The sequence below is a fragment of the Psittacula echo genome (assembly GCF_963264785.1).
Source record: "Psittacula echo genome assembly, chromosome: 5".
Taxonomy (NCBI): Eukaryota; Metazoa; Chordata; class Aves; order Psittaciformes; family Psittacidae; genus Psittacula; species Psittacula echo.
In genome coordinates, this window is record NC_137739.1 from 39,946,677 (window position 1) to 39,973,904 (window position 27,228).

The 27,228-nt window shown below is 43.9% G+C and overlaps 1 protein-coding gene across 1 annotated transcript in view; it reads right to left on the reverse strand.

Moving 5' to 3' along the window:
• SMOC1 (SPARC related modular calcium binding 1) overlaps window positions 1-27,228 on the reverse strand; it is a 135,439-nt gene that overhangs the window by 10,047 nt on the left and 98,164 nt on the right. The window contains exons 8-10 of the mRNA XM_080619313.1: window positions 13,528-13,720; window positions 12,541-12,623; window positions 8,883-8,988 (exon numbers count right to left, since the gene is read on the reverse strand). Coding sequence (XP_080475439.1) covers window positions 8,883-8,988; window positions 12,541-12,623; window positions 13,528-13,720 — 382 coding nt within the window. The remainder of the gene's footprint in view (window positions 1-8,882; window positions 8,989-12,540; window positions 12,624-13,527; window positions 13,721-27,228) is intronic.

Sequence of the window (27,228 nt, forward strand, 5' to 3'; positions counted from 1 at the left end):
CTGCAGCAGCAGTGGGAAAGGGGTTATCCCTCAGTGGTACCAAGAACCAGGGAAGAAACTCTTTCTAAAGAAGAATTTGTTTTAAACTGCACTAAGCTATTGTGTCTGTTGTCCATGTGGTGAGTGTGCCAAGAGAGAATGTTGAAATGATGCTGAAATGAAGCTGAGACTCGAGCCTGTTTCCTCCAAAGAATAAAGCATTTCAGAGCATTGGAATTAGTGGATAGGCAGTCAGACACGCTACACTGGCACTGGTTGCTCTGACTTATTCCAGAAGACATCTCCATATGCTACCTAAATTCCTTCCCCAGCAAGGAGAGAAGGACAGTTGCATGCTGCAGGCAGCCAGATTCTGGTGCGAGTTGGGGGCATTCTAGCTGATGGAGAAATAAGAACCCAAGTACCTTTAAAAACTGCACTTTCAGACTGTCACTGACTTTGTTTCAGAAACTGGTAGGACAGATATTTAAATGGTCACTGAAAATTTCTTTGTTCAGAATTAGAAGGGAGAAAATTCTTGTTGACCCTCCAGTATGGCTAGCTTTGTCTCTAAAATGTAGCTATGGAGCCTGAAAAATAAAAGCCCCACCTTACCACCATGGTAATCTAAATCACTAGTGAAGGAGAGTCCGCAACATGAAAAAGCAAGCAAGCAAGCACTGGAGCTTAGGTGGAGAACAGAGATCCCCATTAACCTTCTCATATAGCTTTTACAAATGAGGGCGCAATTTAGAAAGGTATCCCCTACCCAGAGACATCTGGGTCTTCACAACAAGTAAACACACACAGTAGGGAGAGGCAAATAAACTGCACAACATTTTCCCCAAGATTTTACTTGAAACTATCGTCATCATTTAATTCTTAGTTGAGAAGCAGCCTGGCATTTAGTCACAGCATCTGGTCAATGCACAGTGGGATAAACACTGTGAGAGAGGAAGAAGAGGTTAGGAATAAGTCTGGCTTAGTTTTGGAAGCCAAAAGACAAGGCAAGCCCCTGGAGCCACCTATGGACAAGCAGAAATTGCAAAACTCTCCTCAGAAAGCTAAGGGAGTGCCTGGAATCTTCAGATCCTTGAAAATGTATGCAAAGACCACGATGACAGGAGAGAATAAAAACACATCCTGTGGCTTGTTTTTATGACATTTATGAACACAGCCATTGGCTTCTCTCCCTTTTGGAAATGAGCTGGCTATCACTCAAAGACTAGCATGCTTCTAACAGACACAGGGAAGTTCTGTATTGCAAAGGACAATATTCTGCTTTTGCTGAGACAGAGGAATAAAATCTGAGCTTTTGCATGCAAGATTGACCTCATCCACACCTTGGTCTGCCCTTTGTTTCCTGAAGGCCGCCAGGAACTGGAGAGGCAGAAATGGAGAATATAGCAGAGCATCTTAGAATCAATAGCAGAAAGAACACACAGGAACACAAGCTTCTTAATACCTCCTGAAGAGACACTCAGGAGCAGGACTTAGAAGTGCCTCTTTTTCACATACACACCAAAGAGGAGCTCTCATGAGATACCAAGAGAGGCAGTACAGCTCTCTTCAGCACTTCCATAAAGAAAATCAGGGCAATCCACAGGCTTATACAAATACATTGACTCACGAGGTGATGATACGTCAATCTTTGCCATTACAAACATGCTGAGAGCTCATGCTGAAAACTGCAACATCCTCATGGAGCTAAAGGGAATTAGTTTAACTGCTGTGATTGTAGGAGGAAGGAAGATGCAGCCATTTCTGTGTTTTTACCACTTCCTTTGGCTGGCTTAGCAGGACTGCAGTTCCTGAGTTGGTTGCCTGCCCTTTCTGATGATCATCCAGAATCCCAGCACAGGAAAGAGACACATCATCTCAGTGCAGCCATGTCCCCTGGCTCATGAAATTACATGATACAATAAAGAAGGCTGAAGTTACAACACCGTATCTAACTATCTTGACTTTGATGGCTGCCCACGCAATATGCTTTCGCACTGTACGTGAAACATGAACTGATGCAATGTCACAGTAACATTAGCTAGGTGCTAAGCCACCTGCTTTGATGATGTGCCATGACAACAACCATACCTGCTGGCTCAGCTGAAATAAATCTAGGGGCTTTAATTGTCCTGCAAGCACAGACTTTGCAGAAGTATTCCCAGGGGAATTTCCCTCTATTACCTCTCCATTGCTGTTGCAAGAGAAATAAATCAGCTCTCAGATGCAACCTAATTTGTTGGGCTGCCTCTCTACCCATTTAGGCCATAAAGAAATCAGAAAAACCAAGAAAGAACAAAACTGTACATTCTCAACTCCCAGCAAAACATCATCTCTTTCTCTAACACCAGTTACACAAAAATCCACTGAATTCCAGTCTCTCACTCCAGTGCTGTAGCAGCTTTGTAAGACCAAGTAAAGACAGACATTACCAAAATGCAGACAGCCACCTAAGTCTTCTTGTGTTGATGACATTATAGCTGTACTTACTTTTCTTCCTGATAGTTCCTCTTTAGCACTCTATGGCAAAACAATCAATCCTAAAGAATGAGTGCTGGGGAATTGAAGAGCTCTGTGCAAGCTGATTTTCCAAATCTAACCTGCTATTGCTGAATTGCTTCTGTACATGAGCCAGCAAATTTAGCTCTATTATGCAGCACAAGCTCACCCACAGTCCAGCAATGAAGAGAAGCATGGGCTGTCATTAACAGCCTAAGATAGGGAAGCTACTCTCTCAGCTTTCTCGAATTTGCTGGCATCAAGTATATAGTCCTGTCTAAGTAGGCTTCTGCACCTCTTCCTGTATAATATGCTATCAACTTCCTCATAGCAGGAGAATACTTATTTCTTAGGTGGCTTGCTTGGAAATTTGTGGGTTAAAATAGTGTTATTTCTAACATTACTATTTTCTAGTAGAAAAGTTTTCCATACTCCCACAGAACACTCTCATATCATCTGGTATAACTGAGGTACAGGCAGAAAGCAAAGAGGCTATGAAAAAACATGGACATGCACTTGTGCAGCTGCACTGAATTTCAGAGCAGAGAGAGAAGAATATGCCAAAATATCAAACAGACAGCTTGAATATGCAGTTTGCATGCAGTCTGTAATGCTTCCCAGCCCCTGAGGCCCCTTTCAAGAAAGGAGGAGTTAACTTGGTGGGAAGGAGCAGGGAAGAAGGGGAAGGATATAGGGTAAAGTATACAAGAGCAGCAAATGTCAGACATCACTCACATATAGAACCGTGTACAGTGTGCAACCACATAGAATCTTAGAATAGTTAGGGCTGGAAAGGAACTTAAGATCATCTAGTTCCAACCCCCTGACATGGGCAGGGACACCTCACACTAAACCATGCCACCCAAGGCTCTGTCCAACCTGGCTTGAACACCGCCAAGGATGGAGCATTCACAACCTCCCTGGGCAACCCATTCCAGTGCCTCACCACCCTCTCAGTAAAGAATTTCTTCCTTATATCCAATCTAAACTTCCCCTGTTTAAGTTTTAACCCGTTACCCCTTGTCCTGTCACTACAGTCCCTGATGAACAGTCTATCCCCAGCATCCCTACAGCCCCCCTTCAGATACTGGAAGGCTGCTATGAGGTCTCCATCATCCTCTATTGAATTGTGCTGTCAAAGTGCAATGTGTCCCATCAAATTTTACTAAGCAAACTGAAGTCCATTCCTACCAAAGCCGACCCTTTGCTCTATGAACACTTGCAGCCCCACTGCATCCGACTGCACAGGCTGCATGGACCCAGAGTATTGTTGCAGTGACAGAAAATCCTAACACAAAATACTGCTTTGACAGAAAGCAAGGTTGCAATCTCTGAAGTACCCAGCTGATGATCAGCTGTTTGAAGATCTTTAGAAAACCTATTCTTTCGTAACACAGACTTTATGTATCAACAATAGCAGTGGAGACAAGAGGAGGGAAGACCAGCTTAACATTGCCTAATTGGACTGACAAGACTATAAACCAGAGGGAGCTATTCCAGGATGGGAGAACACTGATGCACAAGAAGCTGCGAGAAGTAACAGAGTAGAAAAAAAATGTAAGCCCAGCTTCCACTGCTGACACACAAGGTATGTTTGTGGTCAGGATGTATACAGGAGTTAAGTAAGTTTCTACAACTTGAAAATATTTTCCAAGGATGTATACCTTGCTTGGTGCTGTTGCAGAATGAAGAATGTTAAAGAAATTACGGGACTGACCCTATCAGTCAATGCCCATGACTGCATTGATGATGTTCACCAAGGTGCCTGCACGGAGTGGTGGAAAATGATGAGTTTAACAAAATAAGGTAAAATTCAGAATTGTTCTTGCTCTGCTTCCACTTCTTACACTTTGTGGTTGTCTATTCTAAAGTTAAAGGCTGTAACGGTGGAGCATGGCTTGAATCAAAGAGGATTACTCTAATGGAACTGCAAAAGGATCCTGTATTTGTTTTATTATTCCTTCTTTCCTGTAGCCAAGGAATCAAGAAGCCAACAAAAATTAAGCTGTCTTCAGACTAAACAAAAAAACACTACACAGTCCAAATTCATTATGGAGAATGCATAATTCCTCTATGGTTAAAACTTAAGTTATCTTCCTATTACAGTCCCAGTTTCTTCCTCTCCCGTGGCTAAATTGTGTCTGAAGCATTATTCTGAATGCAACTTCTCTGAAGATTGTGGGATAAATCATTTAGGAGGTTTAAAAATCACCTCCCTTCACTCCCCATTGACTGTTCAAAGATCCTCCTCTTACATGAACTCTCCCGTATCTTTAATTAGGCTAGAATTTCCATAGGAGCACAAAGAAAAGTTGATACCCAACTTCAACTGAAATGCAATAGGAGTTGGGCATTAATTACCCTGCACTGTTTGAAAGTGTCAATCTTTATTAAAACATAGCTTGGGTTCAGAACACCCTGGAGATGTGCTGAGCTGTGCTTGCCTGCTTCAAACTTCTCAACTAGAGCATGAAAGGGAACCTTGGGGGCAATTTTCTGAAGTATTTTTCAGGGCTATTACATTGGGAATAATTGGCAACTTAAAATGAAGGGATGCAGCTGCTGTGTTACATGATAAGGGTGGCTGTTGTAAGCTGCCCTTTTAACCCTAAATTCCATAAGGCAGTAATATTTTTGCTGACATTGTAGCAAGCCATAATGCACACATTTTGGCAACTAAAATTCATTTTGAATTGGCAGGGGCCAAAGAGAGTTCCTCAGATTAGGGAAACCCAGGCTGGGATCCCCTTTGGTCTTCAGTAGTTTAGGCTCCATATGAATATGCCTGAATTAGAAAACAGACTAAAATGTACCAAGGCAAAGTCTAAATTTTAAAAAGTGCCGCTGTTATTAGATAGGATTTGTATATGAATGATTTCAGCTATGTGTTTTTTCAAAAAGGATACCAAACACTGTTTAATAAACCAATTTCCTACAAGCACTCCCTTAATTACTTTGAAAACCTACAGTAATATGATGTGCCTTGGAGTTATTATATAGACTTAAGAATGAATTTTACCAGAGATTTTCTGTTTCAAAAGTCTAAATGAAGTCTACTTGCCTATTTTGCTGTAATATAAACCAGGGCCACAAGGAAGGGAAGTTCTCATCTCATTTACATTATTGTAAAGCAAGAGTAACTCAATTAAAGTCAATAGCTTTGAACTTGCTTAAACGAGACAAGACCTATAAGGGATTACAAGGTTGCTTTAAGCATGCCGAATAAAAAAAAATGTCTTATCAGGTTTTACTTACATGGCCTGCAGCAATCCAAGTTGTACAACCACACTTTGCTGCTACTAGCTTGTTTTCGTGTGTGCCAAGTATAAAGTGTGCAATTTAGCACAGCTCTGTATTGTATTTTACATGCAGATCTTTCTCATTTCTCCCCATGCTCCTTCCAAAAAGCTAATACGGATGTTAACTGCAAAGCCACAGACAGCTTTTCAGCATAAATAAGTAAAGTCTTGAAGACACTGAGCAAATGCAAGAAGTTTTCCCTCACATATCCAGATTCAGACTGAAGGCAGCAGGGAAATCTAATCTGACTTCCTGTATTTCATGCACTTAGAATGTAAACCAAATTACTCGTTGGACCATAACTTGGGTTTGACCAAAGCAAGTCCTTATGAAAGGCATCAGGCCTAAGATGAAAGCCTTAGAGAGAGGGAATGTGTCACCTCCCTCATGACTTTATTCTGCCTCACTTTAGAATCGCCCTCACTTTAAAGAAATTTTGATCACAAGTTTGTTTATATATGGCTAATCATGTTCTGCCCTGCTAGACTAAAGAGCTTGCAGGGCTTTTGTCCCTGTAGAGATATTCAGATTATAGAAAATCATCTTTCAACCTTTTCTTCCCTTTCTTTTAATACTCTAAGGAAGGCTGAGTTAGGCTTTTTCAGTCCTTGACGCTTCTGGAAAGGCTTTTCTCTGCATTTGGTCCTGTATTTTAACGTTGACTAAAGACACATATTTTATGCCAATATCATCTCTCTGCTGCCACAGAGAGACAGAAATACTGCCTCCCCTACTCGAAAATTCTTACTTGCTGCTTCTCTGATTGTGCAAAATACACAGAACAACATGTGGGGCCAACTGACATCGAGTGATAGCTTGCCATTTGCCAGGCCTGTCCCTGCAACAGGCATAAGCTTTGCTGGTAATATATTAGAAATTTACCTTGGATCATTGGATGCATTTGTTCAAACTCTAAAAAAAGCCCAAGAGGATGAAATGCTGAACACTGTAAAGGAACAGAAAAAAGGAGGCTACAGAGGGAACCAGTATGTTTTTAAATACAGAACCTGTTTTGCCATCATTATGGCAAAGATGGAGAAGAGCCTGCAATAGATGCAGCTTGCCTCACAAGTTAACTCTACAGCTAAAATATCCCTTCGTCTTGGAAAAGAGCTTTCATTTCCAGTGCCAAAGTCAAGTTAGGTCACCCAGACAATTTCAGATATTCCTGAAGAGAGGACTCATGATGTTCCTTCCTTTGGGAAACTTGGAAAGTGGCACCCACAGGACAGAGACAGCCTCCTAACTCTGCAAACTCATACGAAATGAAAGCTGTACTGATTAAATTTTTGTCATTACCCAAAATTCCTTGAAATGCCTTTTTTTTTTTTTTTTTTTTTTTTTCCAAAATAAATGGTCCCATCGTGACACGGAGGGATGGAAAAGTTTGACGCAGATTCTTCGGGGTGTGCACTTAACCTAGCTGATGCACAGAAAGGTTTATGCCAGAGCAGTTGCCTGAATTTCATCGTGGCTGTGGCAGGCAGAGTATCTGGGTGGCAGCAGTCTTTTGCTTTACAAAGGACAGCCTGCTAAAAGATTTCTTTTTCCTCTTGCAACTGAGCTGCCGATACTGGAGCTGAAAATAAATCAACATGATGACTGCGTGAAGAGCTGGGCAGTGAAAAATTCTACCAGAAAGGCCTCTATTGAAAGCTGAGAAATACACAAAGCTTAGGGAACATTAGGAAGCAAGCCTGCTGGTTTATAGAAGTGCAGTGGGGGCATACATCTCTGGTCTCTACAATATTGGATTATACTAAGCTTTATTTTAAGAGTGATGATTACATTGGCTGGGTTTCAGTCCTAGTGCCAAGGATGCCAAATAAATATCAAATACTCTCCAAGGGCTTCCTGCCACCCATACCCACTGTATTTGAACCATGCAAATTAGACAGAATTGACATTGGAATGCTTATGGCTGGGAGAGAACGATGTATTTCCCATCCTTGGGGTATTTTTCATCCTGTTTATATGAATACAGACATGCTAGGCGTATACTGCTAATTCGATGGGTTACAGAATATTCAGTGTGCCAGCACCCAGCCACTGACTTGATTTGTAAAGGTCCAATTGCAAAGTTAAAATCATATGGGTTTACAAGCAATCCATACTGAAACTAAGGGGCACAGAAGTGCCACCCATGAAGTTTTTGTCTTGAATAGTAAAAGATGGTACTCCTTCCTTCAGCATTCTGAAAGAGGAAAGGAGGGGGGTCAATGTTATTCTCAATAAGTTGGAGCAATACCCACAGAATTAACACATGCACAGAGGCACTTCCTTCATCTCTACATCCTTTTGAACATGAGCACACCAGTCATTGTGGCATCCCTGCATGCTAAACTAGCACTGACTCCTCTTATAAATGGGAGATCCAGAACCACAGAAGCCTTGCCTAGCTGAGGCAACACGTTTCTTTTAAATCCAACATGGTCTGTTTCCAATGGACTGTCCTGCTGCAGCATTACAGCCACTGCACTAAGGGGATTTGCTGTTATCAAGCAGAAGGGGGAGACAAGACCTCAACTTTCCCCCAGTTCCCCAGCAATGCAGACTTCTGCCCATCTCTTGCAATGGACCTGACTTGCTGGTTCCTACCGAGAGGGATGGACAGGCAGCTGGTCAGAGGGGAGGGCCATGAAAAACAGCTCCTCCCCTCATCGGCTGGCTGGCTCCAGCCCCACAGCAAAACCACAGCACTGGTACTGCCAAGAATTCGGTTTGCATTCTTCACTCCCTGTGGTAGCCACTAGGCCACATGGTCTCCTTCAATCCATTTGCATTTTATTAGGTCTTTTCATGCACCAGAGGACAAAAGAACAAGCCACTTTCTCCCACTGAGCTCTCATTTCACACTTCAAATGGGCTATAGTAACCTTTATGGTAGAGCAGCTGCCAGGGATGGGGGGCAGGAGGAGGCAGACAGGGTTAGGATGATAGGACAGAGCAGTGTCTGGAGATGCATCCTCAGCTCCTTTCCCAACAACCCAGAGGAACCTGAATCAGAGCAGAGCAACACCCTTCCCTCCTGCTGCCACCTCAGGGGCACCCAGGGCTCTGCAGCCACCTTGGTGGCATTCAGACTGAGTGCTTTCTTGACTCACCTCCCACCCCCAGTAGGTGCTGCTGAGTTAATAGCCTGTACCATGTCCGTAGTCAGAGCATCAAGTAAGCTGGTAATAAATTCAACTTTCTTTCCTTCTGGGCAGCCTGCAGAAAGAAAAGAGGAGGTTTAATGCAAGAACAGACAGGGTTGGTCTCTTACCCCAGTTCAGCCAGAACTGCCTTTGTTTGTAACATGGCAGTCATCATTACAGTCCCTAAGGAAAGGCAAAAGAATCCCTCAGTAGGTTTCTCTGTGTGGCAGTTTGTCCTGCAGCTTTTGTCCAGGCACACACAGGGTCACCACCAATATCCGGCAGGAAGACCATGTAGTTAACTTTATGGCCTCTCCCAGTTCTCTACCAGCGTAACCACAGGGATGAGCTGGAAGCACCTGGCAAATGGGAGCTCCCACGGTGACACCTGCATAGAAGTTTACAAAACAACTCATTACCTCCTGGGTCATCTTCCTCTGCAAACATGGCTGTTCTGAGGTCCTAACTCACAGCTTAATGCTTCCCAAAGCACAGGCCAAAGTGAGGACTGCTGCTTGCACTCTCCTCTCCAGGCACAGACAGCATTGCCTTTCAGCAGCTACCACAATAATTCGGTTCTTAGCATGATCACACTGCACGGGAAATATGTCAGTCTAAATCAACATGTGGTAATCACCTCCAGCCACTGCTGGCTTAAGCAGGACAAAGTGAGCTGAAAGCGAGCTTGGTAACCATTTCCATTACTTACTGCTAAGGCCGTCTAATTCCCCATCAGCATAACCACGGACTGACAGAACTTCCTACCCTTAACAGTGCCAGCCTGTTACGACACAGCTGAGATGAAGTTCTCCATCTCCTCACCTTTATGAGGCAATCTATGCTGTTTCCTTGCCTCTTAAAGGAGCAAAAGTGTGCTTCACTTACTACCACATTAATACTGTAGCAATTGCTCTAGCCTACCACAGAATGACCATACTTAACTTCAACCCATCACCTCCAAAACTATTTTCCAAAACCCATCACCTACCATCCTCTTGTCTTCTCTTGATGTGACAGGTTGGCCATCACCACATCCCTCACCTCTTCTCTTTCCCCAGACCACCATGCACTACATTAGTCAGCTGATTCAGACAGCAGAGGTCTGGAAACAGCCTTCCCCAGCAACATATAGCAATGTCAACACTTCTGCTTTTGGTGGGTAAGCAGAGAAGCACGTGTACCCCAAACAGAACACCAGAAACTTACTGTAATCCCTTGACAGCTGAAAGCAGCTTGCAAATTGATCTGACAAAACTCCCTCCTTTGCAGCATTACAGGCTCTGTTCTTCGCAATAGCTAACCAAGTCTCTCGCCTGTCTCCATATTATGTGCATTACACACACGCACACCCCTCAGCACTCGTTTGGCACATGGTCCAGAAAATGTCAGCATTGTAACAGGTAAGCTGCTATGGCAGCCAGAGTAGACCACTCACTTAAAGGAGCTTTTTGTTGCAGTAATGAGAAGGTTGAAAAACCGTTTGCTAAAAGTCATCTCCCTGGGGCCTCAGCATCTCACCGTCTGCAGGAATTAGCAGCTTGCCATTTGCTATGTGCAAGCAACACTTTCTTGTTTCTTTCTTTCTTCTGGCCACAGCCATGACACAGTTGTGAAGAGGGTATGTGTAGGTGTGCGAGGATCTGGACTTACGTCTCCCCCACCTTGGCTTCTGCAGGGTCTCTTTGCACAGGCCAAGCAGCACTGAGAGTCTGAAGAATGAGCAAACCTCTAGAAGCAGAATAAGATATGGGGTCCCCTTACAGAACTGAGTGCAAATGGAATGATCAGCCTCGAGTTAAAGCAGGGGTTTTTCTTCTTAAAATTCAGTTCTGCTAAGAAGTAAGAGTGGAAGAAAATAATAAAAAGAAGCATCCTCTCTCACTCCCTGCAGTTCTGTCTCACCAGGGAATTTCTGCATACAAGAGCAACTAATCAAACAAACCAAGTCTGCATCAAAAGATCATGCAGCACAGGACCTCTCAGGCAGACAAACCAGGATCAGATCCTCCATCTCCTAATCTCTCCATAGACAAGCAAATTTTCAGTGACAGGAACCATCATGCCAGCCAATGCAGCCAAGCACAGAGCTGAAAGTTTACTCAAACACAGAAAAGTGGCTTATGCTGGGAGAGGAATGCTCCTGGAGTCTGATGCTGGGACCATATCACTAGGCTACAGAGCATCATGTGTCCTCTTCTGCAACAAGCAGTTCCTGTTCTCTGTCAAGCTGCAGTGCAGAAGAGGAGGGAGAACGGAAACGAGACCATTCTGTCTTCCTGAGATCAGAAAGAGAGTCTTGAAGAAAAAACCCAAGACCAAAGGATTTTCAAAATGGAGCTCTGGAGAGGCATGGGGAAGTGCAGGAAGAGGCAGTAAGGCAAGGTGAGAAGGGATGTTGAAGAAAGGAAGTAAGGTTATTCTATTTTAGCATGAGTTCCTAAGGAAATTAGGCTTAATGCAATCATTTAGCTGGTTTCCCTCCCCCAACCTCCAAAGTAATACTTGAACCAACTGGGCAGTTTCATTCGAATGTGAGAAGGAGACAGATAGGAAATTTCTACATGACTAGTGAAAATGAGAAGCTGCATAGAAAAGAGCCCTGCTGAGGGCAGAGTTGCTAAGCAGAAAGCTACAGGGCCTGAGGTCAGGAGCCGGCAGGAGGAGAACTAGGAGACACAAGGCAAATCTGGAACAAATCTCATTTCCTTTGCTAACTTGTTCAGGGACAACTCACTTTATGCTAGCCCTAGAAAGGACCAGGAGAAAATGAAGTGGATCCAGAGCTACCAGCTCTTTCTGCAGAGTTCTTGGTCTCTATCACTCCTTAACAGGGTCCCGCTGTAGCTTTTGTTTCCAAGCAGTCAGCACCCAGGAGGGCGATGGCTGACCTGTCAGTGAGGGCACTCACTCCGCTCCTTAGAAGGCAACAGGAAGGAAAAAACAGAGCATAGGCAGGTAGGATAACATTTTTAAGAGCTGCACAGACGCCTATACCCAGCACATTTCCTAGCAGTAACAGGGTAGGTAAACAGTAAATTATGGCTTGTCACTCTGTTAACAGGGAAAAGCATAATATAAAACAAGCAGCAATGGGAGATAAAGCAGGTCCCAGGCAGAAAATGAGGGATAAAGTTCAGCTAAGTGAGGAGTTAGTTAAGGAACCTCAGTGCACCAGAAATGGTCCTGCAGTGTTGGGGAGCCAGTTGGTCCACTGACTATTGCCAGCTGCATTCTCTTTCATTGCTTAGGGATCATCAAGCTGCTGAAAAGCCCTGCTAAATGAAAAGGAACCCGTCCCAGCCAGGCTTTGAAGAAGTTGTTCCAATGCTGAGTCTGTTCTTCTCCAGGAGACCTCCAGGCATCCAGGTTTCTTTCCTGAAAATTCTGATCCCAAGTATGTTTTCAAAGGGCAGACAGGCAATGAACTGGCCCTGAGGACACTCCCAGCTTTTCTCAGTTCACTGCTGAAACTGGAGGTGATCCAAAATCACACAGAATAAAACCCATGGTAAAACATGCACAGTGAGGGAAATGCCCTAACTCCTCAACAATATTCTTGGCCTCTTAAGAGTCCCAAGATGAGAGAAGAGAAGAAGGCAGAGATGGAGCCTTGTTTCTCTCTGACCTGGAAGTTCTCTATCCTTGAACGGATCATCAATCTCTGTGCTCTTCGATCTGGCATCACTTTCACACACTGGGGTCTCGTAGCTGAAAAAGAACAGCAGATGATAAAATATGTGATATAGCTTTAGTGTCATCAGATGGTTGCTAAGGGGTTGTGTCTCACCTGCTTACTGCAAGGGAAACTAATAAACCCGCAGAAGAAATATTCCCAAGCATCTGTCTGCTTATGGACAGTCAGCCACAGAAGTGGAGAGAGAAGGAAGAGCATACTCTGAAGTTCAGTACCAGTTACCAACCCAAACCCACAAACAGCACACAAGACCCTGTGGGCGCTGACTGAGCTTTTTCCAAGGCTGTCAATGCTCTGCAGAATCACTGTATTTAGCAGAGTTTAGGTCCCAGCTCCTACTGGCCTGTTTTCATAACTTGCCAGACATAGGAAACATAGTCTGGTTCCAAACCCAAGTGAGAAAAGATTCCCCAGGTAGTTTCAAGATACAGAGTACCTTAAAGAAAAATCTATCGCTGGCTTAAAATCTATCAATGCAAAACCAAGCAGGCTTTTAAATCTCTGCTGGTCAGGATCCAAGTGGCTGCAGCATGGAAGGATAAAGCAGAGGACAATGCAACAAAGCCACTCATCTTTTCATTGCTCATGCCCCTGATCTGCGCTAGAGAAAAGCCCTGGTTCCTGCTACCACACAAAACCTGCAAGCCAGATAAAAAGAAACAAAAAAAAAAAGGCTGCTTTGCATGAGTATTTAACACAGAGGAAAGTAAGGGCAGCAGTTATATTCACCAGCTCATACAGAGCGGGAGCTGCACAGTAACATTCAATAGGGAATGTAACATACGGTACTGCTAGCTCTAAGGAAGGTAGCAGAGAGCTGACTATTCTAAAAGCAGGAACTTATCTGATATAGCAACAGTATTGTTTTATATCCCATCTTCTCCAGGCCAAGCATCTCACCAGGTCTACAGCTCTTACCGAGTGGAAGTACCAGGCAGGGGACGTCCCGTGTCCACCAGGACACACCAGCAGTACCCAGTCGACTGGTGGCATTGCACTGGTTTGTAGAGCCCTCCGGGTGCGCACTCAGGGATGACGATACCCTCGCGGGGGTTCTGCCTGGCCTCCTCCAGGGCACTCTGCCTTTCCTGGTCACAGGAGTGAACTTTCTCTAGAAGACGGGAGGGAGGTTGGAGGAGGTGAAGAAAAGAAGTCAAATCAGGATCACCTTCCTCAGTTCAGCAAGACATGGGCATCCTTCACATCAGGAGCGCTTTGTGTCTGTTTCCTTCTCAGCAAACATCAGTATGTCTACATCCCTAGGGACTCATGGACTTCTGGATTAAGAACTTCCCCCTACATTTAGCTGTGACACAAGATTATTAGATTACAGGCACTGACTGCCAAGTGCCCAACAAGCCAGGAACAGCAGGAAAAATTGTTCCTTTTCACGTGGGTTTTGAAGCAGGCCTATCAGATAATAGGAATACACTATTACTGCAGCCATAGGGTAAGCATGGTAAGCATTTTCCAGATTACATTTTCACATACTTGAGAGATCCTAAATTGTGACTTGTATTTTCCAGTTAAGTGAAGGAGACAAACACCTTTCCCTGCCCTACTGTCTCTTTTTCAGACTGCAACGCACTCTTCCCTCTCCATACCAACTCTCCGACATGATTCCAAGAGGGGCAGAAGGTTAAGTTTTAACACTGCCTTATGCGGTGCAGAGAGCACCTGCACACACCTCATCAAGGAACAGAACGGGATATCCCATTCTACCTGCACTGCCATCACCTCTCTAGCACACTCCCCCTTTATCCTCCCCTGAAAAACAGAGGGCACCCAACAATGCTTCCTACCAAGGGGTAGGTAGGACACTGACACTTAATAGTTTATGGCAAAGAAATGGTTATTTCCAAAGACATCATCAACCAGAGAGCAGAGCACACAGGTGGCATGCACCAAAGAACAGAAAGAAGCTCACAAGTGGCTTCTGCGGCCAGCCTGGCACCTCCAGCCCTAACGTTGCCTCTTCAACCACCGCCTGCGGAGATGTGACTGATGCATGGAGAGGTGCCAGGCTGCTGCCTCTTACATAGACCAGCCATTAAAGGGGGAATCAATGCACAGACTATCTGCAGGACATAAAGACCTATTTGGTTCAACAGCCAGTTGTTCTCAATCACAAGTCTTCAAACATTCTGACCCTTTGGCAGTAGTAAAATTATTTCAACTTTGGAAACCACTGAAGGTATCATAGAAAGAAAAAAAGCATGCACGTAGGACAGAAAGCAATTAAGGCAGCTGATCACACAATTTAAAACATGTCTAAGTCTAAGGTAAAAAAATGACAATATAGCTCCTAGCTTTTATCCTTAGGAGAGTGACAAAAAGCAGAAGCAGTTCTCTCTTTGCCTAGCTTTCTTCTCCCTCACAGTTTACTGTATTTTTTCTTTTTATAAATAAGCCACAACATCTGAAATTCCTTGCTAAAGCCAAGAATCCCCTCAAGCTTTCAGTCTATAAAATGCTTCAACACTGAGCGCAATGGCACCACAGGTTCATCCCAAGCCTGTAGATGTTTGCACAGTCAGCCAGCAGACATGGCATGACTTTAGCACTCCACCCCTGGGACTTGCTCAGCACACAGCTCTCACACACTCACTGTTTCAATGCATTTTTCCTGCCTATCTGTACCTCATCAGTTGTGTCTTTTATTTTGGTGAAAAATCCTGGTGCAGACAGCAACTTTTGTTCCATGGCTGGGTAACAGAAGAGGTGCTGATTTGCAACTAGAATTCCTCTGTTTGGCAGCTGCAGATTCAACACAAAAATCTCTAGATCTGCACAGCATCACAGAATCATAGAATAGTTCAGGTTGGAAAGCACCTTAAGATCATAAAGTTCCAAACCCCCTGCCATGGACAGGGACACCTCATCACAGGGATCCCAATTTGCCCAAGGCTCTGTCCAGCCTGGCCTTGAACACCCCCAGGGATGGAGCATTCACCACTTCTTTGGGCAACCTGTTCCAGTGCCTCATCACCCTCACAGTAAAGAACTTCTTTCTCACATCTAACCTAAATATCCCTTGTTTAAGTCTGAACCTATGCTTTGGGTACTAGAGGTACTTTTACAGGTTTCCAATTGAACTGTACTAGCTAAAGAGTCTCAAAGACCCCAGATGGTCTCCCTCCCCTCAGCATTTCAGACCACTGTTGAGTCTGGGAATGCAAAGGGCACCTGAACTTTGCTACACACAAATCCACACAACCAAAACACAGAATAAAAACTTTTAAGTGTCGGCAAGTCTGACTCAAGCAGAGAGAAACTTGATCAGGAAGGAGCAGGAGGGGATAAAGTCAACAAAAACTGAGAGCGAGCTCAAGCCTCAGCTGATATTTAAGCTGACTTCACTTTCCTGACAGATTTCACATCTGAAAAAAAGGCCTCGTGACTGTTCCCAAGCTGTACGTGGACAGAGAAGTCATTGAGTGAGAGGCCTGCAGGCTCCTTAACAAACCACTTACATCACGAGGGGCCCCCGTTTACCCACGGTCTGCCGGCAGCAGTTCACACCTTGGCCCTCAGGTGAGGAGGATCGTTCATGCAGCTTGGGGAAGGCAAGGACAGAGACACAATTCCCTATCATCGTTTCATATAAGGAGTAAAAGGAAAAAACAAATCTGCTGAAGAGAACTACATTCCAGGAACTTTTCTATCTAAATCTCCAAAGCCTCCTGAGTGCACAAAGTCAAACCAAGATCTCTCAAGTCCTTTGAGTCTTGCAAAACTAACACTAAAAATGACTGAAAAAAATAAAGTGGAGGTTTTTTGTATGTCAGAACAAAAAAATGTGACACTTTTATTGAAATAAAACCCCAAAGATTAAATGTCATTTAATGAGATAGTATCTTATTTTACATACATTTGCAGCTAGGTATGCAAATTACACAGGATAATTGTACATACTTACATTTGTACTATACCATAAAAAATGGCAAAATATCTTTGCACGTTTTAATCAGAAATTTGTGGGAATTGAATAGTCATGGCATTTACCACCAGAATACACAACTAATTGGTAGTCACTCCTGTTTGAAGGGTGGTTAGAGGCTGAGTGAAACAAACCTTACAGGTTGTTTCTGACTGCTACTGCTGAACCCAGGACACAGGTTTTGTGCAGTTGATATAAAATATACTTAATGATGCAAAATCCACCATCATCACCAGCCTTCAGTGGGCTGTCATTAGCAACGATAGCAGGGAGATCAGATTTTTCTCATTTCTAGCATATGTTTAGAAGTAGCCACTGTGAAAGTCTCATCTATTCCATTACCTTCTGAAGAACGTGACACCGACATACTGGGGCAAATCAAAGGCCCAACTTGTCTGTTCCAACTCCAGCCATGGCCGAAAGCAGAAGTTTAGAAGAGGACAGAGGAACAGGAGAAGCATATACCTCCCCCACATATTTCATGTCTCAATCAGTTGTGGATCAGAAACTTGCAGAGGCAGACATGGAGTTTGTATTTAGTCAGTGGCCATCGTTTTTCCCTTCTACCAGTTTGCCATGTCTCCCCTCATAAACTTATATTGACCATGACATCCTACATTTAGTTCTGTGGCTTGAATACATGTTGTATGTGGAACACAGCACATCCTTTGGTTTGATCTAAACCTGGCTCCAAGTAGTTCTATTTGCTGACTGTAGTTCTTCTGGAGGATGAAACAGTGAACGGTCTCCCTCCTTGCCTCTCAGTGTTTTACAGATTCCTACTACATCTCTTTTACATGCTGAAGAGTCCCAGCTGACCAGTTCTTTCTCTGAACCCCTTCCAGATCCACCATATCTTCCCTCAGCTAGAGGAGATGAGAATAGTAAACACATTGACACTAAGCAGAGGCTCTAACAACAGCCTTGTGGAAAGTTCCTTCAGTGACATCTGTCTACTAAGCATAAGAACCTATTAACTAGCACTAGCCTTCAGAGAGGCTCTTTCCTGCAGGCTACCATTCTAACAGCACTTAATTCCCTTAAAAATTAAACATGAATATTAACAGTTGGAGTGTATTTCATCAGCCAGAAAAATCACCTGGGAAATTCATACTCTCAGCTTCCTTGGCATGAACTGCATACACTGTCACCCTGAAAGATTGTCTCACAGGTAATGAAGGGACCATCAAATGCTATCCGAGCTCCAGGACACTGAAGCCAGCCTGTTCTAGTCAGACTGCTTACTGGAAACTTTGCTGTGGTTGCCAAGGCCAGGTTTATGGAGGATACTGAAAGCCTATAGCCAAGTGAGAAGGTTTAATGCCAGCTATGAATTTAAGCTGTCATCTTAGAAAGAAGTATATATTTATTATATATGCAGGGTACTTAAAAGCATATTCTCTGTTTGAGTTAATAGGGGTTGCAGGCACAGACAGATAAAGAAAAAAAGTTTTCCTTCTTTCCCTAGATGAAGCATTTACAGGACATTTATGACAGCAAAGTCAGTGGGACACAAACAGCATTCCCAGGACCAACAATAATATCACACCTTTTTTTTTAAAAAAAAAACAAACACCAAACCCCAGAAACAAAACCCAAACAACACGGTCACATTCTCCTGTTTTCTGTCATCTCTGCTTTGACTTAAGACAACCATCAGCAAAGAAGCTGAGTAACACTTGCCAACTTGCCGTTGCTGAAGAGCGAAACCTTTGGGAGACAGCAAATCTAAATTACAACACATCCAATGACAGGGAAAAAAAAAAAAAAAGGGAAGGGAATGCATGCACACAAAGGAGAGAACCACTGGCTCAAATACCCGTTTTACCTTAACTGCTTAGCTCTAAAATGCTGTTTGCTCCTTTTCACTTTTGACTGCTCTAACACTCTTTAAAACATTTTTAAAAGTAGCGTCTCTGAAGCTATGAGCTATTGGAGAAAAACAGGGCTTAGACATGGGCAGTTGTACATTATTTATGCAACAATTTCCCCCTAGTAACGGCCTTCTGAGAAACACATGGTCAGATTCATAAAAAGGTCTCTCATTCCTAGTCCCTTAAGTACATACATTCAAACACACATCTAGTGCCTGCACAATAAAAATAAAAATGATGGATGAGGTAAGGGACTCATCTGACTGTCTAATAAACTAGATGGTTATTAAAGAAATGGGGTGTTTGTTTACCTGACAGAGCTGAGAAGAGAGGGTGTCTAACAGCATCTAACCGAAGGCTTGTGCTTCACCGTCCTCATGTTCAGCTTTCAGGGCCAGGTGCAGTCAATGTGCTGCATCTGGAGATGAGACAGCCTTTCCCAGCTGCTCTCCTGCCACATAACAACTCTCACTGCTATCATAGCCAAAGGACCAAGCATCAGTCACTGGAGCTACATGGATCCTGTGGATGATCAGGGTGGGTCATACGGAAGATCTGCCATCACACCACAGCAGCTTATTTTTTGAGATTGCTCTTCTGCACCCAATTGTTTTCTTATGAGAAGACAAGGGAGACTATAACACCAAAACCAATCACCCTGGAGAGATCCCTACGCCCTTGAGAGACAGGAGTCTTTTTTCCAAACCAGGCAAAAGAGACGGTCTAACCTCCTTCTGTGCTTCTGCCCAGCCCCAATGAACCTATGTGAATAGCCTAACGACAGAACTACAGGCTGTGCCAAGTAGGGCAGTTTTCCTTCTCTTTCCCTTTCTCATTTCTTTTGATCAGAAATTCTGTCTGGACCAGGAAAACTTTTCCCATGAAGTTCCCACAAAAAGTATCAGTTTTAATGAAAAAGCATTCATCAGAAGTGGAGGAAAAGGTCTTTTATTGAAGGATTCTCGACCAATCCCCATTGTTAGTACTGCGACAGGGACCTGACTTCAAAATACCATTTAAAAAAAAAAGAAAAAAAAAAAATCAAACACATGCCTCTCCCAATTTTTTATTCTTCAACTCCCAGCTTTCCCCTCTGTGAGGTATTAGTACAGCACAAAAGGCAGCAATATAGGTATCTAGTGCCAAGTTCCTATTGACATTCTGCGCCAACCCAAAAGTGAGGACTAAGTGTCTTTGTGCCTCAGTTTTCCTCTCAGTGAGATAAAGTGCTTGCCTGTCTCCCAAGGAAGCTTAATTCAAACAGGGCTGATTTCTCATTTTTATTTAGCCTGTCTTTATGCTGCTCTGGCAGAGGAGTCCTGGACTGGTTATTTTATCACAGCATCTACACCAGCTTAAAGGTGCTTTTACGTTGCATAAGGGAACTCTAATGTGAACAGGACCCAGGCCCACTTCAGAAGAACAGGACATCACGGGCAGATGTGATTCACAGTAGCCCTGAGGGAATGGCAGTTGACAAGAAGCTCAACATGAACCGGCTTCAGTGTGCACTCGCAGCCTAGAAAGCCAACTGTATCCTGGGCTGCATCAAAAGGAGCGTGACCAGCAGGTTGAGGAAGGCGATTCCCCTCTCTTGCCCGCTCTTGTTGAGACCCCACCTGCAGTGCTGCATTCAGCTCTGGGGCCGCCAACACAAGAGGGTTGTAGACCTCCTTGAGCAAGTACAGATGAGAGCCATGAAGACGATCAGAGGGCTGGAGCACATCTACTGTCAAGACAGGCTGAGAGAGTTGGGATTATTCAGCCTGGAGAAGAGAAGGTTCCAGGGAGACCTTATAGAAGCCTTCCAGTACCTGAAGGAGGCCTACAAGAAATCTGGAGAGGGACTTTTTACAAGGGCAGGTAGTGACAGGACAGGGGATAATGGCTTTAAAACTGACACAGGGGAGATTCAGATAAGATATTAGGAAGAAATTTTTTACTGTGAATGTGGAACAGGTTGCCCAGAGAAGCTGTGGCTGCCCCATCCCTGGCAGTGTTCAAGGCCGAGTTGGACAGGGCTTTGAGCAACCTGATCTAGTGGAAAATGTCTCTGCCTGTGGCAAGGAGGGTTGAAACGAGATGAGCTTTAATGTTTCTTGCAATCCAAGCCATTCTAGGATTCTATAATGATCCCAGTAATGGAGCTTACAAAAGGCACGGGCAGAAAGCGCAGCCTCATTACACAGAGAAATGGGTTATACCAGCAGCCCAAATCTGCATTCCTTCCACCTCTGAGGGGAAAGGGAATTTGAAAAGTCTTGGGTATGCACAAGGGCTGGCAGGACTAGCAAAGCAAGCAGTGAATAGGAACTAGCTGCCTGTCCCTTGAGCAGAGCAGTGGGTGGAGGGAAAGAAACAACTCCTCCTGTGTTTACCAGGAGCACAACAACAGCTGAACAAATACAGCTCATGGGGATAGCATAAATCTCTCTGCACCTCTGTTAGTCATCAGTACTGCTACCCACTCCACCCTGCTCTGTCTGGGACTGTGATTCTTCTAGAGTATTCTGGCTAATGTAAAGGTAAAGAGAAGAACTTCTCAGGTGCTCCCACACTGTACCAGTTGAGCATTCCTTGCTTTACCTTGGTACTCACTCACTTTCATTTCTCCAGGCACAGGCTACAAAGGAAGCAGAGGTTACTACATGTTCCAGTGCTGAACAAGTACAATGCAAAGGTTTAACAAGTGGCTTATCAGTTTTAAAAATGCATTGTTCTGAGTGGCTCATTAAACTTCAGCTATCCAGGAACACATCCTTCCCCTGTCATTTTCCTTCTGCTCAATGCGATAAAGCTGCACTGCACTCCCACCTGTGTTATGTGATGAAAAGCCTATTCAGTATCTACCTTCTAGCTCAAAAAGGAGAACAGGCTGAAGTATAATCCACCGTCCCAGCAGTTACAGTGAACTTGCTGAGGGGCCTTCTGATGCACAACTTGTGCTCACCTTGCGGAACGTGCACTGGGTGCTGCTCAGCTAGGAAAGAACTCTGCTCCACAGGGTTTCCAAACCACACAGGAATAAAGCTCCACACCTGCACATCTTGAAACCTGTGAGTTGAAAGCTACCTGTCCCTGAAATTCTAACTAACTGGCATTCAGGCAGGCCTCGGGCTCTTTCTACTGCCTCATCCTTTGAGCAGTCAGTCACACAGTCCTCGCCCTCTTAGAGCTGTAGCCAGACTAGCTGAAGAATGGCAGAGAACAATACTTCTTTTACAGCTACAGAATACCATCCTAGGGGGGGGAAAAAAAAAAAAAAAAAGCAAATATTTACATGTTCACATACAATGAATTAGACAGAGCTCCCATTAAATTCTAGTTCATTAGAATATATTTTAAGTTTTGTCATTCTCAAAGGAATGTAGGCTACATAAAATTACTATGAGATAGCTGCCCAGCACTGCAGGTTAAGAAAAACATGCTCCAAGAGAAGAGGTCTCAAAAGTTCTCTATAAAACAGTTCTTTATTATTGAAAGCTACCATGAAAGACTTGTATCAAATTAAATGACCAATTTGACTAGTGGCACATAACATCCAATTTACAGGCTGGAATTTAGGAAAAAATTAAAAGTCATCTTGGTTTATGGTTTTAAAACAGTGTGACCACAACTTACAAGTAGAAACCACAACAACCAGCAAGGAGAAATCCAGTGCATAGAATGGAAAGTACTGGCAAGACAGCAACACTTGGAAAAAAAATGGAAAGGAGCTTAGGTAGACCACAAACCAGTCTGCAACTTCATGATTTTGCAAACAACAATGACAAAAAAAGTCAAACCAGGTAAAACTCACTGTGGGATGCAGTGACAGGGGCCTCACATAAGAAACAGGCACTAAGGACTGGTGAGCCTTTAAATCAGGCCTGTGTCCAGCTCTGGGCACTGCACTTTGAGGGAGAGGTAGACCATTTGGAAAGAGTGCAGGAGAGAGCAAAGGGAACAGGCAGAGGTCTAAGAAACATGATCTATGAGAAAAGGCTGAAAGAATTCCATTTGTTTAGTCTAGGGATGACATTCAGTCTTCCGAGACATAAAAGCTGTTATATGAAAAAAGATGGTCATAGATCATTTCTTTTCCTCCCCATGGGTAGTTCAAGTAGCAGTCAGCTTACTTGCAGAAAAGAGATTTAGGTTTGATATAAAAAACCCCTGGTGATTAACTCTTCAGTCATTGGAAGAGGCAGTGGGATCCCTGTCGCTGCATTAGTAACAGGTTACACACGTAACTGGACATGACCCTGAGTTAAAACAGGGAGGAAAAAAATAACTATGCAACCTCTTCAGGTCTTTTCCACCCTCCTCACTTAAGACTGAGAAGCTCCAGTAGATCAGCAGGTGACTGAGACAACCTGTTTGCAAACCCAGCCTAAAATCTTGAAGAGATATGATCTAGTTTAAGTATCCAGATTTTAGGGTCTGATCTTCCTAATGCACCTGGCTTCCACAGTCTGTAAGAAAGCTGTAGCTGTGCAGTACCTTCATAACAACAGTTTCCTCAGTCTGAGCAGAGACAGTTTGGCACCAAAATGCAGCCCTCTTCGTTTCTTTACGTCAGGATAGTTCCTTAGACACCGCCCGTGTGATTTTGAGAGAAATATACCCAGATTCTGCGTTTTTTCTTCCCTAACTCCCCTTTTCCATTTCATAGTTTTAAGCACTGTGAGCTTGTGGCACATCTAGCTTTGAGATAAGCCACCTGTTTTTGAACACATTCATTCATTTTTCCTTATACTCCTTTCCCACTGCACGCTTTCCACACTGAGGAATGCTATTCAATCAAATGAGAAGCCATAGGTATTTCCACTGGAGCCTTAACATTATTGGGAAACTATTTTCACTTCCACACCTGCTTTTAATAGTACTTGGAACAACCAGCACAGCAATTGTTGGAGAACTTGCCTACCTCTGGCAGCTGGAGTATACGAGCACACTATTTTTACAGTATTATAAGTGCATAATTATAGGGCACTAAATAGAAAGCTTTTGAAAACTGTGACAGGCAGGTAAAATGCATTTCAGACTGGTCTTCCTAAGTACAGTAACATTCTTTGCTTATGCTACTGCTGGTGAGCAAAAGGAGGGAAGAGAGACAGGTTTATAGTGTGACACGTCTTTGCGTGTAATGACAGATCAGCTTTTTCCTGTAGTATTTAGCACTTTACGAGGAGGCAGAGGGAATTGCCTCCGACAGGAGTTCTAGCACTCACTCTTGGACATCTAGCTTGAGCCAGCTGTCTCAGGGCAAAACGTTCTTCATCTTTGGAAGTTCAGTTACGTAACATACAGGATTCAGACATCAGCCATGAGACAGAGAAACGGCTCCCACTTCATCAGTGTTATGAGACAGAGGTTAGCCCTCTTCCATGCAAGGGAAGGACAACAGAGTGATACTAGCTGAGATTAATGTTCTTCCCAGTAGGATTCTTCTGAATTGCAGGCTTACGCAGGCAACAGTCCTTCCAGCTGTGGGACTCCATGCATTCTGGGAGGCCCACCTCCACGAGAGAAGCTGCAGCTTTGTGTTATCAGAGCCTGTTCAATGAGCTTAAGATGAGAGGGAAGACTGATGAGACCAGCAGGATCACAGACCTCCCTGCATTAATATAACTGGTGAAACCAAAGACACATCATTCACCCAGAATGAGGGCAGCCAGCTTAACACATCTTCCTCACTCAGGTGTTCCTCCCTCAAGTGACTGAATGCTGCCTTGTGTTTTAAACATACACTCCTATCTCTTTGCCTGGCTCTGAAGGTGGGCTCTCTGCCCAGCCTGCTTTCCTGGCTCTGCAGAGACAACCCTTGGGACCTTCTACCAAGAGGTCTTTCTACCTGCTTACACACATTTTCAACAGCCTGAAAAGCCTGAAGTTAAGCCATCCAACTCACTGTTTCCCCTTGACCACATTCTTATTTTGGTGGTCTGGCAAAATGCAAAAATGAAATGACCATGAAGAGAAATGGAAAATGAGGATGGCAGCTTTTACCCATGCTCCCCCCAAATTTACATAGGACTCTTACAACACAGATCAAGGGCCTGTTGACATCAGTGTTAAAGTAAAGAGAACACAGTCAGCATACAAAGAGGTTGTAATGAGGCAGGTGCTGGTTTCTTTTCTGAAGTAACAAGTGGTAGGATGACAGGAATGTTCTTGGGTTATTTAGCCTGGAGTAAAGGAGGCTCAGAGCAGACCTTAGTGCTCTCCACTGCTACCTGAAAGGAGGCTGCAGCAAGGCAGGTGTTGGTCTCTTCTCCCAGGTAACAAGTAATAGGACGAGCAGAAATGGCCTCAAACTGCACCAGGGGAGGTTTAGGTTGGATATTAGGAAGAATTTCTTCACCAAAAGGTTTGCCAAGCATTGGAACAGGCTGCCCTGGGAAGTGGTGGAGTCACCATCCCTGGAGGTATTTTAAAGATACATAGATATGGCGCTTAGGGACATGGTTTAGTGGTGGACTTGGCAGCATTAGATTAATGGTTGTACTCAATGATCTTAAGGGTCTTTTCCAAGCTGAATGATTCTATGACATTTTCCTCAAATGTCCCATGCTGCTACTCCAAAAGCCCTACTGATATTCCTGCAGGGTCTCACACATTTCCCTCCTTATCATCTATGCACTCCATCTCCAAGACCCACAAAAGCAGAGAAGCTCTTCACTGTAAGCCTGGTACCAGAAGGAAGCCTTCATGGGATCAGGAGGGTTTTTCAGCTGTTCTGGAATGCAGCTCTGCTCCCTCCCAGGGCTTTTGGTTTCAGGAGAAGCCTAGGTCTAAACTTTTCCCAAAGAGAATATAGGACTGCAGATCAGCTCCTCCTTATATTTGTGTCACCTTAGAAATGTTATAATCTTGCTTGTGCAGTTGACAGGAACACTTCAAGAGAGGCAGGAAGGTGAGTCAATAGGTGCAGTCCAGCTGCAGGCATCAACATATGTTCAAATAGATGTCTGAAGTGCAGATCCACATACAAGCCTGTGCTGAATGCCGCTATTACAGCAAGGAGCACTTTGCAGCTAAGGAGTTACTTCAGCAAATCAGTGCAACTCCTCCAATATGAACCAGCTTCTGCTAAAAAGCAAACAAACTCAAAGTTGAACTCTCCACTTCATTTGTACCTATATGTCCAGGTAATGTCTGGTGCTGGAGCTTATTTCCTTTCCATTCCCTTCCAAATCGGTGGTGGTTTTAAATGCAGCGTTGCTTTTTTCCCCCCTTTTACCCCAGCTTCTTCTATCTTAGCCCTTCTCCTACTGCTCCCTGTCCACTTGCCTTAACTGGCAGCTGTAGAGCAGCAGTTATGGCTCCGTGTCTAGAGTAATTTGTTTTATTTCTTTGGGGGATAAGGAGGGGGGAGTGACTGAATTCTTTGGGAATGATTTATCACACAGCACTCAGGGGGAGCTTCATTTATTTGCCTAGCTGCATATGGTTTAACACCTATGGTTGCATGCCGATTATTATACAATGTTATTTTTCCCACTTGTATACTTTGCACCTTTTCATAGAGCAGATTAACTGGCCCCCAGTGAAACGTTATTTATGACTTTGTTTGCTGGCTGTCTAGGAAGGGTCCTGCTCCTAGATCCTTCCATTCTCCCTGCTTTTGCTCTCCCTTCTTTGCCACACCTGTTACACTGAGACTGTGGGAGAATCACACTTGTTCAGCACATATATCATACCTTCTCAGAACTTCAAGGAAGGAGGAACAGACAGAGGCCTCCCAAGCAGCAGGCAAGACAGGAAGGGGTGAGTGAACCAGAGGGAAAGGAGGCATAGATAGAAAGTAAGGGAGAAACCACACATTTTGGCTTGCAAGGAAGCAGGAATTCAGCAGAGAAAAGCAGAGATTTGCTGTGAAAATGTAATGGAATTACTAAGTTTTCATATCATACTCAACAGGGGCTTCTCTTGAGATTGCTTAATTTGAGATCAAGCCAGAACCTAAATTAAAATTAATTCAAAACCAAACAAACTCTCACAAAAAGAATGGGTGGGAGAACTAATACAAGGGTCTCAAGATAAATAATTATGGCAGGTGGGCCAGTAAAGCAACAGATTTTAGCCCAACAGTTTTGACAGGTCACAGGAGCACTATGTTAGGATGCACTGACTCAAGATGCAGGACAAAAGCCAAGAAGGACACATTAATATAGGATAGTAGAAAAGTAGAAAAGGCAAAAGTTTTCTGACTTATCAGTGCCCTCCCACAAGCTCTTGTTCTTGACATCATCACTGATGCATCTTTTTTCCATCTTCAGCTATGGGGAAGTTCAAAAGCCGCTACTCCCGGGTCTTATGCCCAGAGGATACCAAAGCACCAAAATGTTCACCAAGGAGGACTACAGTAGCATTAGGATGTCATTCCCAGGCACCAAAATTCTACAATTACAATGCTACTGTAAAATCTTATTCAGATGTCCCAAAACACAGTTGTGCCTGGCTGGCTCCCCTTTTCAACTTGCTTTCCTGCTCAAGCAAGATCAACTTTTGCTTCTACCCATCTCTTCCACTTGGTGTCCTAACACTAATTAGCCACAGATTTTGGGGAAGAGCCTACAATAGACATTTGGACGTTAACATTAACACAACTGGCATGGAGAGACAGCCAGTCAGTTTAGAACTATCACAATTACTTTAGACAGAAAGCAGGAAAAAAGTAGCAGGAGAAGCAGAAGCCCATGGTCTCACATGTCTTTAAATGAGTTGGGGAGTGCTGTATGCCAACAGTAGGACAAGAAAGCTAAGATATAAGGCTGAGAAGATGGGATAAAGACAGGTGAGAAATTGCCCCCATGTTTT